General features: G+C 37.3%; 1 protein-coding gene across 6 annotated transcripts in view; it reads left to right on the top strand.

The window, feature by feature from the left end:
* Positions 1–19,122, top strand: part of FKTN (fukutin) — a 65,721-nt gene that overhangs the window by 19,222 nt on the left and 27,377 nt on the right. For all 6 annotated transcript variants that reach the window (XR_002785027.2, XM_064291639.1, XM_064291640.1 and 3 more), the window contains 4 exons: positions 1,963–2,166; positions 5,171–5,448; positions 9,318–9,450; positions 16,889–17,018. Coding sequence is in view for 5 of the 6 variants with exons in the window: in XM_064291639.1 (XP_064147709.1) it covers positions 1,963–2,166; positions 5,171–5,448; positions 9,318–9,450; positions 16,889–17,018 (745 nt within the window). In the remaining variant the exon portion in view is untranslated. The remainder of the gene's footprint in view (positions 1–1,962; positions 2,167–5,170; positions 5,449–9,317; positions 9,451–16,888; positions 17,019–19,122) is intronic.

Raw genomic sequence — 19,122 nt, 5'->3', positions numbered from 1 at the left:
AAGAATGGGTTAGGAAAAGACCAAGAAAAAAGGGGGAAAGCAAAGCTGCTGCGGAGCCGGAGCCGTTCTCCCTCTGGCTCAGGAAATTCCAATGTTAATGAAGCCACCTGGGAAGGGGAGGGGGGGATTCAGAAAAACAGGAGAGTAGCACCCCGGAACATAGCCAAAGTTGTTTATCTTGCTTGGGGTGACTATTTTATCTGTCGCCTATGTGTGCTGGCTGTGTGGAGATTGCCCCCGAGGGTCTGGCCTGCTAAAGCCGCGGTCAGATCCTCTGCTGCCAGTCCAAAGCCCAGCGTCAAGGTTCCCCTGCTGGGATGCTGCACTCTCGGCTCCAAAACCAGTCACTGTCTCCCGGGGACTTCTCGTCCCACCAGCCGCGTCGCCACGCCGCCGGCACGGACCGGCTGGGCCCCCTCCCGGGGTCAGTTCAGGGGGGTAGGGCTGTGCCCCTTGTTTGCGCCGTCACAAGATTTTGTGTGCAGCTCTCCTGGGCCCAGTCCTAAGCCTGGCGCCAAGGTTACCTGACTGGGACGCTGGGTCCAGGCTCCGAAAACAGTCACTGCCTCCCCGTATTTGTTCGTTCTCCGTCTCTGTCATTCAGGTCAACTCTTTAAATCTGTGTTTGTTGTTCAGGGTTCGTAGATTGTTATGTATGTGATCAATTCACTTGTTTTTCCGAGTCTTTGTTGCAAGAGGGATCCGAGGGAGCGTCTACCTAGTCAGCCATCTTGGCCCCACCTCCCAATTTCTCCAAAGGTTTTTTTCTAACTTTTTACTTAGCTGCCTCTCCCATTAAGAGATAATAAACCCCTCTAGGGCAGAGATGGAAACCCTGGTGATGTAGTGGTTAAGAGCTACAGCTGCTAACCAAAAGGTCGGCATTTCGAATCTACCAGGTGCTCCTTGGGAACCCTATGGGGCAGTTCTACTCTGTCCTGTAGGGCTGAGTATGAGTTGGAATTGACTCAACAGCAACGGGTTTGATTTTTTTTTCAAGGCATTTACATAATATTCTCCATTAAAAACAAGTGACAAAAGACTGATCCTTAGCTTTTCGCATTGTTTTGCTATATTTATAATCCTTGATATCCTTACTTTTTATTTTTTTATCTTACATATATTTTTATAAGTTCCTTCAGATTTTGTGAAGAAGAATTTGTTCTTAATTCCATCAAGCGCCTTTTTTGGGGCATACATCCCTTTGAAATTGGTATTGCTTTCATTAAAGTAGGTTTTAGGCAGTAATGCATACCAGTTATTCTGTTTATCTTTGCTACTTTTAGGTATTATTTACTCCTAAGTGTGATTTAGTCTGTTTTCATTCCAATTTTGAAATTTGATTTTTCAGTAGAGGGCCCTACTGACTACCCAGGAGAATTTATTTAAAATACTGCAATATTATTAAAATGTCAAACTGTATATAAAAATGTTCAAGCAGACAATGTATTTTAGTCTGAGTTTTTTAGGTTATTAAACAGTATTAAAATATGAAGAAAATGGCACATACAATTGATTTTTGGTTTTGAAAGGGTTGACATGACAGATTTTTAAAAGCTGACAGACCTGGTATTACCTTTCCTACCTTTGCTTAAGAAGATTTAGCTAATACCAAAAGAATAATTTTTAAGCCCAAAGTTTTCATCTCAAATACCACTTCTGCTATGATTTTCCTTTTTTTGTACAATTAATTGGTAGCATAGTATTCTGTACTAATATGTTGTATATTTCAATTTTAGCATATTTTATCTTGTATTATGTTTTCAGTCTTCCTAGTAGAAGTATGAAAACATACTTCTTGAGAGCAGGGACTTTTTAAAATTTATTTTAGAACAATTTTAAGCATGGTAACTATTGAGTAAACACTTTACATCCTTTTAAAAATTAATGAATAAAAATGTAATAAATTAGGTTTTTGTATTGTTTTAGTGGAATTAAGGGAATTCTTTTCCTCTCAAACAGCGTGCAGTTAAAAAATTTATTGCGCTAACATCCAGACAAAATGTACCAGTGTTCCTAATTGATCCTTTAATTCTGGAGTTGATTAATAAAAACTCTGAGCAAGTCAAAAATACTTCTTCTGGCACCACTTCAGACTGCAAGTTTTTCTGTGTTCCAAGAGATTTCACAGCATTTGCGCTGCAGTATCACCTCTGGAAGAATGAGGTAAGATGATGTGCTTTCAGGTAATGAAATGTGTGTCTTAGACGAAATCGTGTGGGTGTATAGCAGTTTAAAATGTAAAACATTAAAATGTTTTCTTAAAGCTTCTTATAAATTGTGCCAGGAACATTAAGGTTCCCCCCCCCCCCCAGCTATAAGTAACAGGACACAATTAATAATGGTTTAAGTAAATGAAGTTTCTTTTTCTCCTCTAACAAGAGGCTAAAAGGTTGGATGCTGTTGGTATTATCAGCATAAGCTGTAGGATACCTTGATTGCCCCAAGCTCTGGTCAGCTTACACAGGACTTCACGAGAGTAAGCTTTGGGCTTTTTCCTGGTTCATGGTTCCTTCCAGGCAGTGATGGCCAGTAATAAAACAGATGATGTGGATATATAATTGCGTGGTTTTTGTTTGCTTGATTTTTTCTTTCCTCTTAATTTTATATTTTGAAAAATTTTAAACCTATAAAAAAGTTAGAACAAGATATTTTAAACTTAGTTTTTAGTGTTAATCAAAATAGTACTAAGTTTAAAAAGTCAGGTACTAATACAAAGCTCATATCAAAAACAGCAGTGTCTACCCCTTCTTTCCACACATCTTATCCCCACTCCTAGAGTCAACCACACTTTCAACTTTTCTACCTTTTTTGTCTTCTCATTTATAAATGAAATATTTATACTTCTGTTTTTGTATATTTTATATTTAAATTGTTATGAATTATGAGATTGAGCTCTTTTACCTGCTTTATCACACACGGACACACGTACAATTCTTGTCCCATCATCATTCTAAGGTGACTATCTTATAGTGAAATAATAGTGTTTAGATTACTCTGGATAAGTAAGCTACCTAGTTTGGTTATATTCCTTTTCTTGTACAACCGTTTTTTCTTTGCTGGTTTTCTGTGTAACTATCTGTAATTCAGTAGACATACAAAACTCTCTCTAGGATCTAACACATAATCTAATCTCTCAGTTCACAGTACATGCATCTTTCCTATATTAAAAATCCCTGTTTGCTAGATCCTGTGTTTTCTTCTTGGTTTACTCCATCATTCTAAGAGAGCACATTCTCCCATAACCTCCTGAGAAGAAGGGTGCATGGGAGGTTGAAACCTTGCATATCTGAAAATGTTTCTATTTTACCTTCATGTTTGATTTCTAGTTTGGTTTCTAAATCAGTTAGTGTCTACCTAACAAATCACCCCAAAATTTAGTGGCTTAAAACAACAAACATTTATTTAGCTCATGATTCTGTTAGTTAGCATTTTGGGTAGGGTTCGGCTAGATGGCTCTGTTGGTCTCAGCAAAACACACTCATGGAGCTGCTAATCAGCTAGGCAGCTCTGCCTTTTCAGGATGTCTGGCTGTCACAAGGAGCAACTGAGGTACCCACCATGTGTCTTTCATCACCCAGGCTAGCTCGGGCCTTTTCATAGAGCACCGAGAGAGCAAAAGCATGTGAGGTTTCTTGGGGCCTAGGGTTCAAACTAGAAAAACGTTGCTGCTGCTTTGGGCCAAAGTAAGTCCACAAGGTCAGCCCAGGTTCAACAGGTGAAGAATTAGACTCTGCCTTTTGGATGAGAAGAGGTGCAAAGTCATATTGCAGTGGTTGTAGATTTAGGAAGGAAGAAAAGTTGGGATCATTTTTTGCAATCTGCCAAAGCTGGATATAGAATTCTAGGTTAGAAAATATCTTTCCTCTCAACTCTGAACGCTGAAGTTTCGTTGTATTGTCCTTTAGAATCCGTTTTTGCTTCTGAGAATTCTGATACCTGATTTCTGATGCTTTGTATGGGACCAATTTATTCTCTCTGAAAGCTTTTAGAATTTTTTTTCCTTTTTTCTCCTCCTGGTATTTTGAAATTTCACAGCGATGTGCCTTTGTGTAAGTCTTTTTCATTCACTGTGCTATATACTCAGTGGGCTCTATAAGCTAATGACATTCAGTTCTGGCACATTTTCTTTTATCTTTTTCTTCCTTCCTTCCATTTTCTCTGTTCACTCTCAACATTTTTTTGACATGTTTTGAAATTATAGGAAAGTAGAAAACAGCATGAATACCTACACATCTGCCTTCCAGCTGTGATATTTTACCATGCTGTCTTCATATTTTTTTGAATACAAGATAATAAAACTTCTACCAGTTTGATGGCTTTGAAATGTCATTATTAATTTCGTTTATATTTCTCTGATTACCTGGAAGTGGCTTTGCCTCTTGTTAGTTTTGTTTCTTTAGACAGGAAACCTGAGCTCTATGAGTCTGTTTCCTTATCTGTAATACCTGTGCTACCTACTTTAAAGGGTAGATGTCATTAGCAAGTATAATAATGTATAATAGTTCCTTGGAAATTCCTATTCAAACGTAAGATGTTCTTAATAACTAATGCTGTTTAAGTGTCTGTAATACTGGTTGTTGAGACTAGGACTAAAATCTACGCCATATAGGTTGATTTTGTTACGTGAAATTTTTACTACAATGAATGTAGTTGACAAATGCACTTTGTCTTACAGTGTGTTTCAGCCTATTTTCTAATGGTTTGCATTATGATGGGGTTTTATTATAGTAGCAGTTGATGGTATTGGGATATAAACTATGAGATGAAAGAATTACTTTTTTAAAGTACCTCTGAAGAAAAAGGTTATTAGGAATTGCATTGAGAATTACAAGTTTCATCTTAAGTGTTATTTTTGTATTAACATTTACTTTATGGATATTAACCAGAGAACTCTAAGATGAACATTCTTATTACAAGGAAGGGATTTGTTTTCATTTTCATGAAGAGAGTTCTTTGGCATGTCTTCCATGCTATGTAGTTTCTCTTTTTTCTACTTTCCGTTATTCTTCCACTAACACTTTCCCCTCCCCAGCCCCATTTTTAAATCTTCAGGCAAATAGCAGATTAGCACAAAAATGTGATGGCTAATTTCATTGTAAGAATCATTTTTGTTTTGCTACTAGTATTTGGCTTTACATATTTAAACTTGGTTTTTCTTTGGTTCTAGGAAGGCTGGTTTCGGATAGCTGAGAATATGGGATTTCAGTGCCTAAAGATTCAGAGCAAAGATCCCCGGCTAGATGGAATAGACTCGCTTTCTGGAACCGAAATCCCCCTGCACTATATCTGCAGATTGGCTACTCACGCCATCCACTTGGTGGTCTTTCATGAAAGGAGTGGCAACTACCTCTGGCATGGCCATCTACGACTCAAAGGACACATTGACAGGAAATTTGTTCCTTTTCGAAAGTTACGGTTTGGTCGTTATCCTGGAGCATTTGACAGGTAAGTGTTGAGTCCAAAAGGGAAATAGGAAACCTGTGTTGTCCAGGCCTAAATTCATGCTTTTTTTTTTTTTTTTCACATTTACTGATGAAATCTACTATATGATTCACATAAACCAATTTTGAAATAAAATATTCAACACAAACTCCTGCTCATGTGTACAAGGAAATATGCAACATTGTTTTTAATGCCTCCAACCTAGATGCAACTCAAATGTCCTTCAACAACAACAAAAAAAACCAAACTCATTGCCACTGAGTTGATTCCAGCTCCTAGCGACCCTAGAGGACAGAATAGAACTGCCCCCATAGAGCTTCCAAGGAGGGCCTGGTGGATTTGAACTGCTGACCTCTTGGTTAGCAGCTGTATCACTTAACCACTATGCCACCAGGTTTTCCCTTCAACAATGTAAGATATAAATAAATTTATATATGTATTTATTTTTTTCATTCAAAGGAATATTATATAGCAGTGAAATGAATGAACTAGAGCTCTGTGCAACATAGATAAATCCTACAATGTTGAGTGACAGAAGCAAGGTACAAAAGAATACAAATATCGTGATTATATTTATAAAAAGTTCAAACATATGGTTGTATACTTAAATGGTAAAAGTATTGAGAAAAGTAATGAAGTGATACCAGAAAAGATGGGATAGGTATCTCTGGGGGGAGAAGAGGGAGTGTAATTGGGTGAGAAAATTTCAGGGAGGTTGGCAAAAGTCAATTTCTGTGGTTGATACATGGATGTTCACTTTATAATTTATTATTCTGTACCTTTATGTTTTATGCACTTTCCTGTATATATTTTAAAAATTATATATTTGCAAAAATATAAAAATACACTGCTATCTCTTAATAATAAAAATATTTCTCTTGAGAAACAGTTATTTAAAAGAACTCACGTAAGATTTGATTAGCTATAGTTTATGATATTGACAATTACAGGATGAAAAAGACATTCCTTTTTTTTTTTTTAAATAATAGCTTATTGTGTTTTCCTTGAAAGTTTACATAGCAAATTAGGTTCCCATTTAATAACTTTTATACAGCTGTTCAATGACATTGGTTACATTTTCCACAATTTGTCCTCATTCTCATTAATTATGTTCTGGTAGTTCCATTTCCATTAATCTAGTCTCCCTGCCTCCCTACCCCAACCCCACCCCACCTTCTTGTCTTTGCTTTAGGGAAAATATTGACCCATTAGGTCTTTTATAGATTTTTTTTTTTTAATTGTGTATTAGGTGAAACTTTACAGCTCAAGTTAGTTTCTCATACAAAAACTTACACACACATTGTAATGTGACCCTAGTTGCTGTCCCTATAATGTGACAGCATACTCCTTTTTACCCTGGATTTCCCATGTCCATTCAGCCAGCTTCTATCCCTTTCTGACTTCTCATCTCACCTCTGGACAGGAGTTGCCCATTTAGTCTCAGGTATCTACTTGAACTAAGAAGCACACTCTTCATGAGTATCATTTTATGCATTATAGTCCAGTCTAATCTTTGTCTGGAGAGATTGCTTGGGGGATGGTTTTAGTTCTGGGTTAACAGAGAGTCCAGGGACCATGTCTTCTGGGGTTCCTGCAGTCTCAGTGAGACCATTCAATCTGGTATTTTCCTTGTGTCTTTGATGTTCTTCATTCTCTTTTGCTCCAGGTAGGCTGGGTCTCGTATAGATTTTTTTTAAAGGAGTGCAGTACTCACTGGTGATGTTGTTTATTTTATGTGCCAATCTGTTTTTTAGCTGAAAGCAAAAAGACATTCTTGAAGTTAGACATTGAGTATGAAGTGTCTAACTTAAGAGTTGTACTTTCTTTTCCCTTAATAGTGATGTGACATCTTTTTTAACACTTTAAAGAGGTCTTTTACAGCAGATTGCCCAATGCAGTGCATCTTATGATTTCTTCACTGCTGTTTCCATGGGCGTTGACTGTGGATCCAAATAAAATGAAATCCTCAACAGCTTCGCTTTTTTCTCCATTATCATGATGTTGCGTATTGGTCCACTTGTAAGGGTTTTTGTTTTCTTTATGTTGAGGTGTAACCCATACTGAAGGCTATGGTCTTTGATCTTCATCAGTAAATGCTCAAAGATGTCACCTTGAAGACTAAGGTGTGCCTGACCCATGCCATGGTGTTTTCAGTCGCCTCATATGCATGCAAAAGCTAGATGATGAGTAAGGAAGACCGAAGAAGAATTGATGCCTTTGAATTGTGGTGTTGATGAAGAATATTGAATATACCATGGACTACCAAAAGTTAGAAAAAAGTATGAGTCAGAATCAACTCGACGGCACTGGGTTTCTGGGTTACCAAAAGAACAAGTAAATTTTTCTTAGAAGGAGTACAACCAGAATGCCCTTAAAAGCAAGGATGGCAAGACTACTTCTCATATACTTTGGACATGTTATCAGGAGGCATCAGTCCTGGAGAAGGACATCATGCTTGGTAAAGTAGAGGGTCAGCAAAAAAGAGGAAGATTGTCAATGAGATGGATTGACACAGTGGCTACAACAGTGGGCTCAAGCATAACAACGATTGTGAGGATGGCGCAGGACAAGGCAGTGTTTCGTTCTGTTGTACGTGGGGTCGCTATGAGTCAGAACCAACTCAACAGCACCTAGCAATAGTGATGTAACAATATGCTTTAAACACCAGAATGCAATGTGAAGGTAGCAGTAAACATTTCCCTTCTGCCTTAAGATATATACTTGTAAGAATTTTTATATTGAAAACTCATTAGCAACTTTTAGAGAGACATTCCTTATATGTTACACTTGAGTAGTGATAAAGTATATTTATTTTTGTTTTCTTATTAATACTTAAAAGTCACTTATTTGAATCCAAAGACTTGCTTATTGAATTTGTAAATACTAGGTAGAAGGAAAAGAGGCACTGGGCATGGTCTTCCTTCCTTTGGCAACCCCTCCACACAACTAGTCTCATCATTTACTAGGAAGGAAAGACCTAAGAACTCTTATCAGGCATTACACAGTTGAGAAGGAAATTGGAGAAAGAGTCACTTGTTTGAGAAACAACTAAAAAGTATTAAACCTGGGCCCCTCTACATTTTTTGTGTGTTTGCAGTCAAACCTTTTCTGATCCAAGCCGGGCATTAGAAATAAAATGATCAAAAAAGGAGGGAGAATGAAGGATACTTTGTTGTTAATCTTGACTCCTTTTATTAATTATTTTAGTCAAAATCTTAATAGCCACTCTTCTCTTGACCACTTATATGTATACTCTATATGTCTTTAGGAAGACATTATCTTTAAAATTTTTAAAGCTTTGAAAATTTATTTCAAAGTTTAATAATAATAAAGTTCACAATTGTCCATCAGTAAATATTAAGCATAAATTTGTTCCCTAGGAAAAAAAAAATGACATCTCTGTATTATACAATTTTATATAAAGAGGAATGGGAAACTCTCAAACAATATTTATAGAATATAGAATTCAAAATATAGGACTGATTCCCAGGTTAGCATTTTGTCCGTTAAGGAGACTGTTTCTCAGGCTATTGTAATCTACTCATATGTCTTAAGTGTTAAGAACATTGACTTCTCTAAAAGTAAACTAGTAGTTTAAAATGATGTCGCTTAACTTTCCTTTCTGCCTAAAACATCAAGGGATGTATAAGTAAGTAAAAAAGTGTCTCAAAATACATTAACTAAAATGCTTAAAACTGGATTGCTGTTTGATATGTGGTTATCAAGGTGTTATTAAAGTTACTAAATGACATCTGAGGTAGTTGAAGAGAATATGCTTCATGTTTAGCTATTTTGCTGATATTTGACATTTTAAAGAGGCTGCCAGTATTCTAGGTTAAATTCTTATAATAAATCTTAACTTTTGTTTTCAGGCCAGACTTACAACAAGTTACCATTGATGGACTAGAAGTTCACATTCCAAAAGATCCAATACACTTCCTGGAAGAAATACCACACTCCAGGTTTATTGAGTGTAGGTATAAAGATGCTCGTGCGTTCTTCCAGGTTAGTGATAACCAAATAAGGAACTTTTTTAAGTAAAGGAAATATTGTGTTTATGTTTAGTATTTCTGGAGGGGAAATGAAGAGACTTGCGACAAATAGATAAGAACACACCTTTTTCAGTTTATCTATTTTTTCCTAGATTGTTTTGTCTAATTTTTTAAAATGCGAGTTAAACATTGACCTATGAAACTACTTCTCTCCTAATTGAATGGTTTGACGTTTATGGAGACTTGACTTTATTTGACTTCCTGTCAGTGTGGAGTGTTATACATATGTTTCTCTTTGATAAGATATTTTAGAATCCTAGAAAGAATTTTTTTTTTTTTTTCAGTGGGATTTGATACTCTACATTTTCCACTTGCCCTTTATTTACTGGAGTCCCCTGTCAAGGAAGCTTTATATACAAGGACAGGGACAAAATGGGAAAATGAAGTACCAGCTTTATGATCTCTTGGCCAAGTGTCCAAGATCTACAAACACGAAGTCTCTCTGTTAAAATGTGCTGGCATCCAGGGCCTATGCCTGACAACCCTAGTGGGTCTTTTTAGCCCTATTCCTTGGTATCTATACTTTTGGGGCTGTGAAACCTACCCAGTCACCCTCGTGAATGAGAAGCTGGAGAACAGCATGTGTGGAGAGGCCTACCCTAGTAGGCAAGTGCTACCCAGCGTATCCTCACCACATGGTCACAGGAGTATCAAATTCCACTGTAAATTTGTCTCTTTTTACTGTGTTGGTTTCTTGTCATCTCTTAGAGCTAACATTCATGCCCTTCAAAGTTATCTTTATATCCCCAGCGTCAGCAGAATTCCTGTGAAACAGGTTTTCAATAAATGTTCAATGAATTGAAAGCTAGGGCAGTGAAATAAAGTTCAAAAGCACTTCATCTTTGTGTAGCATTTATCTTCAAAAACCTTCATAAACAGAAAGAATCCATATTTAGTTTCAACCCTCTAGAAGTTGGAGTTTGGTCCTTGAACTCAACCACTCACTGTTCCCTGCCTTAAAGGAGTTTGTACTGTTTGCCACTTTCATCATAGCAATTATCAGTGAATTGTAAACGTCTGCCTTTTCCCTCTAGTAGATTATGTGAACTTCTTGATGACAAGGATCTTATTTTATTCACCTCTGTAGCCTCAATATTTAGCACAGTACCTGGTACAAAGAAAAGGATAAATGTATGGAGAACAAGGTGCTCATCTGAATCCAAAAAAAAAAATTTGGGGGGGACATTTACTAGGGCTGCTCCATTATTTAGCAAGTATTTTCCCAGACTTGTTTTGTTGATCTGTCTGAGAAGGCAATAGAAAATGCAAAATGTTCCAAAACATTGACAGATCATAAGGATATGTCGTATATTTTAATTCCATTATTTTCATTATTAGTAAGAAAAACAACTTATTCATTGCATATACCTTTTTTCAACAACATAAATGATGGCTATTCACATGGATCTTGCCAAATGGAATACATAGAAATCAAATTGACTACATCTGTGGAACAAGATGATGGAGAAACTCAATACCATAAGTCAGAACAAGGCCAGGGGCCAAATGTGGAACAGACCATCAATTGCTCATATGAAAGTTCAAACTGAAGCTAAAGAAAATTAAAACAAGTCTGTGAGAGCCAAAGTATGACCTTGAGTATACCCCACCTGACTTTAGAGCCTATCTCAAGAAAAGTTTTGATGTATGGAACGCTAATGACCAAAAACCAGGCGAGTTGTGGGATGGCATCAAGGACATCATACATGAGAAAGCAAAAGCTCACTAAAAAGACAGGAAAGAAGGAGAAGACCAAAATGGATGTCAGAGAAGACTGAAACTTGCCCTTAAACATAGAGTAGCTAAAACAAATGGAAGAAGTGATGAAGTAAAAGAGCTGAACAGAAGATTTCAAAGGGTTGCTTGAGAAGACGAACTAAAGTATTATAATGAGATGTGCAAAGACCTGAAGTTAGAAAACCGAAAGGAAAGGACATGCTCAGCATTTCTCAAGCCGAAGGAACTGAAGAAAAAATTCAAGCATCAAGTTGCAATATTGAAGGATTCTATGGGTAGAAGGAGCCCTGGTGGCGCATTGGTTAAGAACTCAGGCTGCTAACCAAAAGGTTGGGAGTTTGAATCCACCAGCTACTCCTCGGAAATCCTGTTGGGCAGTTTTGCTCTGACCTATAGGGTCGTTATGAGTCAGAATCAGCTCGATAGCAATGAGTATATTACGGGTATGGGGGAAAATACTGAACTACAGAGGAAGCATCAAAAGGAGATGAAAGGGGTCACTGTAGCCACTGTACCAAAGAGAATTGGTCAACATCCAACCATTTAAGGACGTATTATATGATCAAGAACTGATGGTATTGAGGGAAGAAGCCCAGCCTGCACTGAAGGTGTGGGTGAGAAACAAGGCTTCAGGAATTGATGGGATACCAGTTGAGGTGTTTCAACAGCAGGATACAACACTGGAAGTGCTCCTTCATCTATGTCAAGAAATTTGAAAGACAGCTACCTGGCCAACCAACTAGAAGAGATACATATTTGTGCCTATTCCAAAGAAAGGCGATCATTTCTTTGAATGCACAAATTATCAAACAATACCATTCATGTGAGCCGCAAGTAAAATTTTGCTGAACATAATCCAGAAACATTTGCAGCAGTACATCAAGAGGGAACTGCTAGAAATTCAAGCCAGATTCAGAAGAGAATGTGGGACGAGGGATATAGTGCTGATGTCAGTTGGATCTTGGCAGAAAGCAGAGAAAATAGATGTTTACTTGTGTTTTATTGACTACGCAGAGGCACTTGACTGTGTGGATCGTGACTAATATGGATAACATTAAGAAGAATGGGAATTCCAGAATACTTAAGTGTGCTCATGAGGTACCTGTACACTGTAATTCAAAATCATCAATTTGCATTGGGCAAATATGCTGCAAAGGATTTCTTTAAAGTGTTGAAAAGCAAAGATGTCACTTTGAGGACTAAGGTGCACCTGACCCAAGCCTTGATATTTTCAGTCACCTCATATGCATTGGAAAGCTGGACAACGAATAAGGAAGACAGCAGAGGAATTCATGCTTTTGAATAGTGGTGTTGCCAAAAGAGCGAACAAATCTATCTGGGAGGAGGTACAGCTAGAATGTTCCTTAGAAGCAAGGGTGTCGGGACTTTGTGTCACGTACTTTGGACATGACAGTGTTCTGCTGCTATTCATAAAGTTTTCACTGGCTAATGCTTTTCAGAAGTAGACTGCCGGGTCCTTCTTCCTAGTCTGTCTTAGTCTGGAAGCTCAGCTGAAACCTGTCCTCCATGGGTGACCCTGCTGGTATCTGAATACCGGTGGCATAGCTTCCAGCATCACAGCAACACACAATCCCCCACAGTACAACAAACTGACAGACATGTGGGGGAACTGCCAGAAATTCAGCCTGGTTTCAGAACAGGACATGGAACCAGGGATGTCATTGCTGATGTCAGATGGATCCTGGCTGAAAGCAGAGAATACCAGAAGGATCTTTACCTGTGTTTTATTGACTATGCGGAGGCATTCGACTGTGTGGATAATAACAAACTATGGATAACATTGCGAAGAATGGGAATTCCAGAACACTTAATTGTGCTCATGAGGAACCTTTACATAGATCAAGAGGCAGTTGTTCGGACAGAACAAGGGGATACTGATTGGTTTAAAGTCAGGAAAGGGGTGCGTCAGGGTTGTATTCTTTCACCATACCTATTTAATCTGTATGCTGAACAAATAATCCGAGCAGCTAGACTATATGAAGAAGAATGGGGCATCAGAATTGAAGGAAGACTCATTAACAACCTGCGTTATGCAGATGACACAACCGTGCTTGCTGAAAGTGAAGAGGACTTGAAGCACTTACTAATGAAGATCAAAGACCACAGCCTTCAGTATGGATTGCACCTCAACATAAAGAAAACAGAAATCCTCACAACTGGACCACTGAGCAACATATGATAAACGGAGAAAAGATTGAAATTGTCAAGGATTTCATTTTGTTTGGATCCACAATCCACAGCCATGGAAGCAGCAGTCAAGAAATCAAAAGATGCATTGCATTGGGCAAATCTGCTGCAAAGGACCTCTTCAAAGCATTGAAGAGCAAAGAAAGATGTCACCCTGAAGACTAAGGTGCGCCTGACCCAAGCCATGGTATTTTCAGTCGTGTCATATGCATGTTAAAGCTGGACAATGAATAAGGAAGACCGAAGAAGAGTTGACGCCTTTGAATTGTGGTGTTGTTGAAAAATATTGAATATACCACGGACTGCCAAAAGAACGAACAAATCTGTCTTGGAAGAAGTGCAGCCAGAATGCTCCTTGGAGGCAAGTATAGTGAGACTGCGTCTTACATACTTTGGACATGTCGTCAGGAGGGATGAGTCCCTGGAGAAGGACATCATGCTTGCCAGAGTACAGGGTCAACGGAAAAGAGGAAGACCCTCAACGAGGTGGATTGACACAGTGGCTGCAACAATGAGCTCAAGCATAACGATTGTAAGGATGGCACAGGACCAGGCAGTGTTTCATTCTGTTGTGCATAGGGTCGCTATGAGTCGGAACCGACTCGATGGCACCTAACAACAACAACAGCTTTGGACATGGTATCAGGAGGGACCAGTCCCTGGAGAAGAACATCATTCTTGGTAAAGTAGAGAGTCAGCAAAAAAGGAAGACTCTCAACAAGATAGATTGACACAGTGGCCGCAGCAACGGGCTTGAGTATAACAGTGACTGTAAGAATGGCACAGGACCAGGCAATGTTCCGTTCTGTTGTACAGAGGGTCGCTATGAGTTGGAACTGACTGGATGACACCTAAGAACAATGTATTCACTTTAGTTTTTGAAATTTAAAATTTAAAGGTCAAGCAATCAATCAGCATTTGAGAACAGAATATGGATGACAGATGTTCACTAAGCTTATCAGTTTATCATAACCTCATAGTTTTGGTGTTGAAAGTACCATCAAATAGACTACAGTACTGTCTGGAGGTTTATACTCATAACACATCAGGTGGAACTTGGTGTTTGTTTATCATCATGTTGTTCTGAATCCTTAACTTCCTGCAAGACAAATTTGTGATTCCTAATTTTTCTCCCCTGCGAGTGTATTGGTATTACTGATACGGGATGTCTAATGGGATTGATAATCTTTTCTATCTTTATCCTTTTAAATATTTCATTCTTCTATCATTTCCTATGTTAAAACCATGATTTGAAAATACTACGTCAGTTTTCAAGTTAAAGTGGATATACATAACTTTAAACACTTGATGGCGCCAAGCAGTCTTAAATACAATGCTGGCTGTGAAACATAAACAGTGAACTAATCCAGTAGGTCTCATATAGCAGCTTCCTAACTTTCTTCTCTTTTTAAATAATATTTCGTGAAGCAGTGTCAAACTTACAGAAAAGTTGTAATTACATTATAAATAACTTTTCCCCTGAGCTGCATTCTTCTACTACCCATTCCATATTCCCTTTGCCCTCAGCAAGCACCTCAGCTGGTCGTCATTCTTTTTTTGGTGGGGTGACTCAAAACATTCCCTCAAATAATTTAGTATTTCCCAAACACCTGGACATTTTTCTACATGAATCCTGATTACAAACATTAGGACTTAACATAAATTATTACTGTCGAATCCTCTTTCATGTTTTTGTAATTCCCCCAGTAATGACCTTTGTAACAAAACGATTCAGTTGAGAATCACATATTGTATTTAATTTCCCTATTTCTTTGGTCTCCTTTGGTCTCAAACAATTTCTTAGTCCTTTTTTTTTTTTAAAACTTTCATGACTCATGCTCTTGAAGATTACAGGCCAGATATTTTGTGGAATGTCCCTCATTTTGGTTTGTCTGGGTTTTTTTGTAGAATGTTCCTCATTTTGGTTTGTCTGGTTTTTCTTCATGTTAGATTCAGGTTATACACCTTTAGTGGGAAGAACACGAAAGAATGATGATGTGTTCTTCTCAGGTGGTGCTTGATTTTTGTTTCTTTTTGGTCTCGTTACTACTGGTATTCTTGTTGATCACTAGATTAAAGTGATATCTGTTAACTTCACTGTGAAGTTACTATTTTTCCCTTTGTAATTAATAAGTGTTTGTGTGAAGGTACTTTGATACTATGTAAATATCTGTTATCAAACTTTCAATTTATGTATTTATTTGTTTTTAACTTTGAACTTGTGTTTTTAACTTTTAACTTATTCAATGAATTATAGTCTATTGCTTTTATCATTTATTTTCATCTTGAAATCATTCCATATTTGGCCAGTGGGATCCCTTTCTCAGTGACTTCTGTATCTTTTTTACATGTCTCCATCATTCTTTGAGGACTTTCTTGCTATTTTGGCACAACAGCATGTTCTAAGTTTATCTTGTAATTCCTTGTGCTATCGCTGGAATCAGCTTTTTGTCTAAGTCCTGGCTCCTTTTAGAAACCAAGGTCTGGGTGCCAAGCATGCTCATTGCAATTTGGGTATTGCCGTGCACAGGCCCAGTCAGGTTTTGTCTGTGTGTGTGTGTGTGTGTGTGTGTGTGTGTGTGTATTTGTGTGTGCACGCACACATAACACTCACGTATAATATTGAAGTCCATGAATTCACATCAACATCTCCAGTTCCACTTAAACACCATAGGGTTTATTCTAGTTTCTACCTTTCCATATTTTGTGACTCTCTTCTCCTACAGTAAGAACCTGACTTCTATTATCTTTAATATATTTACTTATTTGTTCTGTCTCCCTTATGTAACCAGTCTCCTGTAACTGCTGCTTTCCCCTCCCCATGTAGATGCTTTTCTCACCTGGTTTAAGCATTGATAGTTCCCACCAATCAGAAGGCACAGCATGAACAAAGTCACAGAGGTATGAAAGAATACCCACAGTGGCTGAATAATATATGTGTAGGGGAATAATAAGGAAACCCTGGTGGCATAGTGGTTAAGTGCTACGGCTGCTAACCAAGAGGCTGGCAGTTCGAATCTGCCAGGTGCTCCTTGGAAACTCTATGGGGCAGTTCTGCTCTGTCCTGTAGGGTCACTATTAGTCGGAATTGACTCAACAGCAGTGGGTTTTGGATATGGTGCTTTTAGCTGTAATAAATTAGCCTCTATCCCCCTAACTGCTCAGTCCGCTAAACTGTGACATGGAGGAGGGAGCTGATAAAGGTATAAATCGCATTCTTTGAGAATCCTTGTTATATGCCTTTTCCTTTAACTTTCTTTCCTAGAATCTACCTCCTATTCTTTTTGTGTGTGTGTGTGACTAACAAGGAACTATAAAACTTGATTTTTGTAATAGAAAAAAGATAATAACGAGGGGTTAATTTTCAAATTTAGTTTAAATGTTACAGAAATGCTTCTAGCAATTTAGATACTGCTGTAATAGCTGACTGTTTACTGTATCTGTAGCAATACCTTGATGATAACACTGTGGAAGCTATGGCCTTTCGGAAGAGTGCAAAGGAATTGTTGCAACTGGCAGCCAAAACATTAAAGAAATTGGGAGTTCGATTCTGGCTGAGCAGTGGCACTTGTCTGGGTAAAATTTTTGTTACTTTACATTTTTTTTTGTCTCTTTGACTTTAGGCATAACTGCTTGAAATGAGAAAATACCAGTGATATTTGAAGTGTTAGTTTGTAGACAGAATAAAAGTGTATGGAACAAGGATTTATTGATTCTTTAGAGAAATTAATTTCAGAAACATAAAGCAAAGTTAGGAAGGTCATGTTGTATTTACCAAAAATTATAAGTAGTGTATAAAATTTGTATCAGATCATGTAGACTATAGTTGATTCTCAGGTAATCCTTAGATTAGCATTTTATTCTATCTCAAAGATTATTTCCTTTAAACAAAAACAACTCCATTCTGTTCCTTTACTTATACTCCATTCAAGTAGCTTGCACTACGCTAAAATTTTCTGATGAGAGGAAGATTGAGGGGAGTGTCATGAGGTCTTCTACAAACCTGATATCATCACTGACTGGCCATCACTGGCTTACCACAGTCTGTTAATTCTGAGATGGGGAAATAGTCTTTTCTGTAGTCCTTAGACAAGTTGTTATTGAAGGAAAATCTGAGAATTCTCAGTCCCACTCAGTGCACTGTTAGATCAAACTTTTTTGGAATTTAGAATTATTTAGAATCTTAAATTTTGTTGTGTTTATTTTTCTCTCTTGATTATAACTATAGTCAATTATAACTGTATTTGTGTGAAAGTTAACCCAGCTCCTGCTTTTATAGGGTGGTCATATATTGTCTAACTCAGGACACTTGAGAGTGAAAGGGAGTGCCATAAACAATTGTGTTGGTATTGCAGGCATAAACTTTTAGGCATCCTGTCTCTTAGGCATTGGGGAGAATTCACATGGTTCTTGTGTCAAGGAGCCTGCAGCTAGAGTAAGCCAAAAAAGAGTACATCTTACACATTTATGTGATGTATGAGTTAAGGTTTAACTTTTTAGAGAAAAGATTGTTTATAGATTATATCAACAAAATCTTAATCATTTTTCGTGGTTTGTTTTGAGTTCTTATTCTCGTAGTTTTCTTGATTTAAGGGTCATTTATGAAATAAAGGGAGTTGTATTTGTATTAGATGATACTTAAGATTCTTTCCATTTTTAATAGTTCACGATTCTTTGGTAGATGTGGATTACTTCAACAAAATCAAAAACTGCTTATCTGTAGTTTTTTCTCAAACCTGAGGTGGGACCCCATCCTAGGCCTTTTTAAGACCTATTACTATTTTAAAATGAAATTAAGAATTTAGAATTCCAAACAGTATTGCTCTAAAACGACACCTTTAAAGCTAGCTGTAGATATTTATTTACCTTTTTTTGGTAGACTGTATTTTGTAGAGCAGGTTTACATATATAGAGAAATTGTGCAGAAAGTACACAGTTCTCACATATCCCTTCTCCCCCCTACGAAGGTTTTTTTGTTTTGTTTTGTCATTTTGGGGGGGGGCATCTGTTACAATCGATAAACCAATTTTGGGTACATTAGGGTTTACACTTTGTATTGTACAGACCTGTGGGTTTTGACAAATGCATAATGTCATGTGTCCACCATTATAGTATTATACAGAATCGTTTTACTTCCTCCATTTATTTACTTTGTAAATTGTTTGAATGGAAGAATTGGAAGGGTAATAGGAGAAACCCAGGAACCTTTAGTAGAATTATGGTATAAATTTTATGTTTGTAGAGCAATGCTATATCACCTAATTGAGAAGTAGATACATAGCATACCCACTGCCATTGAGTCAGTTATGACTCATAGCAACCCTATAATAAACACCTGGAAGTGTCTTTTGACAGCATATTAAAAAATTAAGGCCCCTATGGCTTTTCTTTTTCATATGACCCAGCAGACAAAGAACTATTCAGAGCAGTTAAGTTCTACAAATTAGTGCACAAAAAAGGGGTATTGGTTAAGCTAAAGAATTAAATTACATTTTTTATATCTTAAAGGCAGCCTCATCTTTAGAGATTAATGATTAAACATTCTCAACAGTGACTTAAGTTTTTTTAAATGGATAGTCCAGTTAATATTTTTAAAGCTAATGTGTTATTCAGAAATTAAAATACATCATCTAAATTTTACATCAGCTGAATGCTCAGACCAGTAAATTAAATAAAAATA

Source organism: Loxodonta africana, chromosome 9 (genome assembly GCF_030014295.1).
Source record: "Loxodonta africana isolate mLoxAfr1 chromosome 9, mLoxAfr1.hap2, whole genome shotgun sequence".
Classification (NCBI taxonomy): domain Eukaryota; kingdom Metazoa; phylum Chordata; class Mammalia; order Proboscidea; family Elephantidae; genus Loxodonta; species Loxodonta africana.
The sequence above is the reverse complement of the archived record's forward strand: the minus strand, read 5'-3'. Positions and strand labels throughout refer to the sequence as shown.